This window comes from Anas platyrhynchos, chromosome 3, assembly GCF_047663525.1.
Source record: "Anas platyrhynchos isolate ZD024472 breed Pekin duck chromosome 3, IASCAAS_PekinDuck_T2T, whole genome shotgun sequence".
Lineage (NCBI taxonomy): Eukaryota > Metazoa > Chordata > Aves > Anseriformes > Anatidae > Anas > Anas platyrhynchos.
In genome coordinates, this window is record NC_092589.1 from 120,164,298 (window position 1) to 120,167,480 (window position 3,183).

General features: G+C 64.6%; 1 protein-coding gene across 2 annotated transcripts; it reads left to right on the forward strand.

Moving 5' to 3' along the window:
* The first annotated feature begins 436 nt into the window (after positions 1 to 436).
* Positions 437 to 2,597, forward strand: LOC140002048 (sterile alpha motif domain-containing protein 12-like). 2 transcript variants are annotated; one of them, XM_072035138.1, is made up of 4 exons: positions 437 to 764; positions 1,368 to 1,495; positions 1,735 to 1,987; positions 2,080 to 2,597. In XM_072035138.1, exons 2-4 carry the CDS (start codon positions 1,418 to 1,420, stop codon positions 2,082 to 2,084), a joined length of 336 nt encoding a protein of 111 aa, XP_071891239.1. In that variant the 5' UTR covers positions 437 to 764; positions 1,368 to 1,417; the 3' UTR covers positions 2,085 to 2,597. The 2 variants fall into 2 exon arrangements, 1 of the variants encoding a protein (XP_071891239.1); XR_011807904.1 differs by lacking the exon at positions 437 to 764 and adding an exon at positions 1,006 to 1,049 and having other exon boundaries at positions 1,735 to 2,597.
* The last annotated feature ends 586 nt before the right edge of the window (positions 2,598 to 3,183 follow it).

The window sequence follows — 3,183 nt, forward strand, 5'->3', positions numbered from 1 at the left end:
CGGACCGTTCTGGGCAGCCGGAGTGGCTGAAAATCCATCCCTCTGCCCACATTTGGGTAGCTGGGGGCATCCACGTCACCAAGAGCTTCACGGGGCAGAGGTCCCTCTGGGGTCTGGGGATGGGGAGGGGTGCTATGGAGACCAGGCACTGATCCCCACCCTCCTTTCCGTGCCTCCCAGCCCATTGGGGTAGGACGGTGTGAAGCGGTACCACTGCACTCCCCGGCGTTCCCACACACGTGGGAGCATGTTCCCAGGGCTCTGTCAACGTCCTGCCAGCTCTGCGTCTACCTGGATGCACAAGACTTATTTTTTTTTTCCTTTTTTTTTTCTCCCCACCCCTGGAAGTTGCTTAATAGCTTGGTGCACTCCTACTTTGCGGGATGTGTTGTGTTCAGCAGCCTTTAAAGACACCTATCACCACCCGACTGCGATGTCTGGGTGCTCGCTTTGCTACCGAGCCTGGCGCTGCCTGCGTGGGCACTGAGCTGGCCCCAGGACCCCCCCGGGGCTGCGTGGAAGGGGGGCACGGGCAGTGGGAACTGTTGCAGGTAGGGGCAGGGCTGCAGCCCTTCGGGATGTGACTCATCCTCGGGGCTCGCCCTGTTCTGGCGCTCGCGCTGGAGGTGAGGCTGCTACGGTGCGCCCCGCGTCGATCTGCGTGGGGGCTTTTACCCCGTGGGACGGGCTGCGATGGGCCCCTTCTGCACCTAACGGGGACGGGAGAGGGGGGAGCCTTTGCAGAGCTCCTGCACCTGGTTGTGGTAAGGATGCTGCCCCGCTCTGCCCTCCTCCAACCCCTGGAAAACCTCGTGTCTGGCTCTGGCCGGGGTCTCGCCAACCCCTGGAGCTGTGTGGAGAGGGTGAAGCCAGGGCTGGGGTAGGGCAAAGAGGAAGGGGGCGCACAATTGGAGCTCGCAGAGCAGCCGCCGCACCCCTGGCAGCCTTGGGTGCTGTTGGGGTGCCTGCAGAGGGAGCGCCCGGGCAAAGGTTCCTTTTGCTCTCCTGCTTCCCGTGCAGTGGGTTCCTGCTCGACCCAGGGCAGAGCTGTGAGCTGCAGGGTGGTGGGGAGGAGGACGTTGGGCTGGGGAAGGGGTCTGGGCTGGCTTGGGGGTGCCAGGGCACGCCGGAGCCCCCCGGGGCTTGCGGAGGTGGTGGGGAGCTGGGGCTGGTCTCGCTTCCCGGGTGTGCCCGGCTCCGTGCACCCACGTGGCAGGATGGGTGCTGGGGCCTTGTCCCAGTTCCAACTGGGGGGACGGGAATTGGGTGGGCAGGAGGGGTCTGCACTGGGGGAGGGCAGCCACCACACCCCAGGGGATGGTGTGGAATAGGGGTGCAGGGGGCTGTGCTCACCCCAGCTTTTGCAGCCCCCTCTGTAGGGAGCCTCAGCTGCCCCCGCGCCCTGCCGGACCTCCACATGGACACCGAGGCGCAGGATGGTGCCGAGGTGCAGGATGGTGCCGAGGCTCTGTCGGAGGGATGTTCGCTGGCCGAGGTGAGTGAGGGCAGGGGCTGGGGGCTGGGGGAGTGTCCCCGGGGGCGAACGGGAGACCCCACGGGGATGTGAGCACCGGCACCAGCATGAGCATGGGGATGGCAGAAGGGTCCCATTTCGGGGAGGGGTGGAATTTGGGCATGGAGCAGCCAGCCTGACCCCATATCCCCCACGAGGCTGGAGGGACAGGCTGGGGGGGCGAGGGGAAACCCCAGCTCACCCCTCTCTTCCCGGTGCAGGTCTCGGAGGGGCCCCCAGCACAGTGGTCGGTGCCGGAGGTGTGCGCCTGGCTGGATGCGCGGTGCGGGGACGGGGACCTGGTGCAGCTGGCGGCCGAGCACGGGGTCAGCGGCCGGGCCCTGCTGCGAATGACTGAGGGGACCCTGCGGCGCATGGGGGTCGCCCCCCGCAGCCGGCGCCGGGAGCTGCTGCGGGAGCTGCTGGGGCTGCGGCTGCAGCAGGAGCTGGAGGAGCTGCTGAGCATTGCCGGGGGTGAGCATCCCCCTTAGCGCATCCACGGGGGGCACCGGCCGTGAGGACGCCGGGGGTGCCTCCAGATGGACTGTGGTCACCTCTATCCTCAGAGTGATGCGGACAGGAGCTTGCGAGCAGGGAGGCGATGCCATGGGATGACAAAGCGGCGGCTGGAATTAAGCACACGACATGGAAGCGGTGCTGGAAGGAGTCCCGAGGCCACCGTGTCCCCCAGAAAAACCCAAACCTGGCTGGAGAGGCAGGGCTGCGCGAGGAGAAGGAGCCTGCCCTCGCCCCTCGCCCCGTGAGCCACCTGCTGCCGGGTGACACCGGGTCCCACAAGGTGCCACTGCGCCCCGCGGGGTGTGGGGAACCCTGTGGCAATAACACAGCCACCAGATCCTGCTGCAACCCCAGGGTGTGAGGGATACAGAGAGGGGACACGGAGGTGTGACACCTTCCTTGGCTGTGCCCAGGAGCAGCGCATCGATGGGGGAGCCCACGAAGGAGGTGCTGGGGCACCCTCTGCCTCCGACCCCGGGGCTGACAGGGTGTGCAGAGCAGCAGGGCAGGGCTGAGGGCCTCAATAAACGTGGCTGGAGCCGTGAAACCACCGGAGTGGCTGTGCTTGAGGGACCTGCTGCCTCCCAGACAGCAAGGAGAGGCAGCCTTGGCCGTGGCCACGAGGTAGAAGGGTCCCCACTCCTTTCTGGGAGCCTGTTGTACCCACGCACGGCAGCCTGGCTGCATATGGGGTCCTGGTACCCACAGAATCACAGAATCTCTAGGTTGGAAGAGACCTCAAGATCATCAAGTCCAACCTCTAACCTAACACTAACAGTCCCCATGAAACCATATCCCTAAGCTCTACATCTAAACGTCTTTTGAAGACTTCCAGGGATGGTGACTCCACCACCTCCCTGGGCAGCCCGTTCCAGTGCCTAACAACCCTTTTGGTAAAGAAGTTCTTCCTAACATCTAACCTAAAACTCCCCTGGTGCAACTTTAGCCCATTTCCCCTCGTCCTGTCACCAGGCACATGGGAGAACAAGCCAACCCCCACCTCGCTCCTTTAATGTACTTATACAGAGCAATAAGGTCGCCCCTGAGCCTCCTTTTCTCCAGGCTGAACAAGCCCAGCTCCTTCAGCCGCTCCTCATAGGACTTGTTCTCCAGGCCCCTCACCAGCTTCGTCACCCTTCTCTGGACCCGCT

Coding starts and splice junctions, on each gene's coding strand:
- LOC140002048 (XM_072035138.1), top strand. CDS start 1,418: ATGGACACCGAGGCGCAGGATGGTGCCGAGGTGCAGGATGGTGCCGAG. Junction 1,496..1,734: donor AGGGATGTTCGCTGGCCGAG/GTGAGTGAGGGC, acceptor TTCCCGGTGCAG/GTCTCGGAGGGGCCCCCAGC.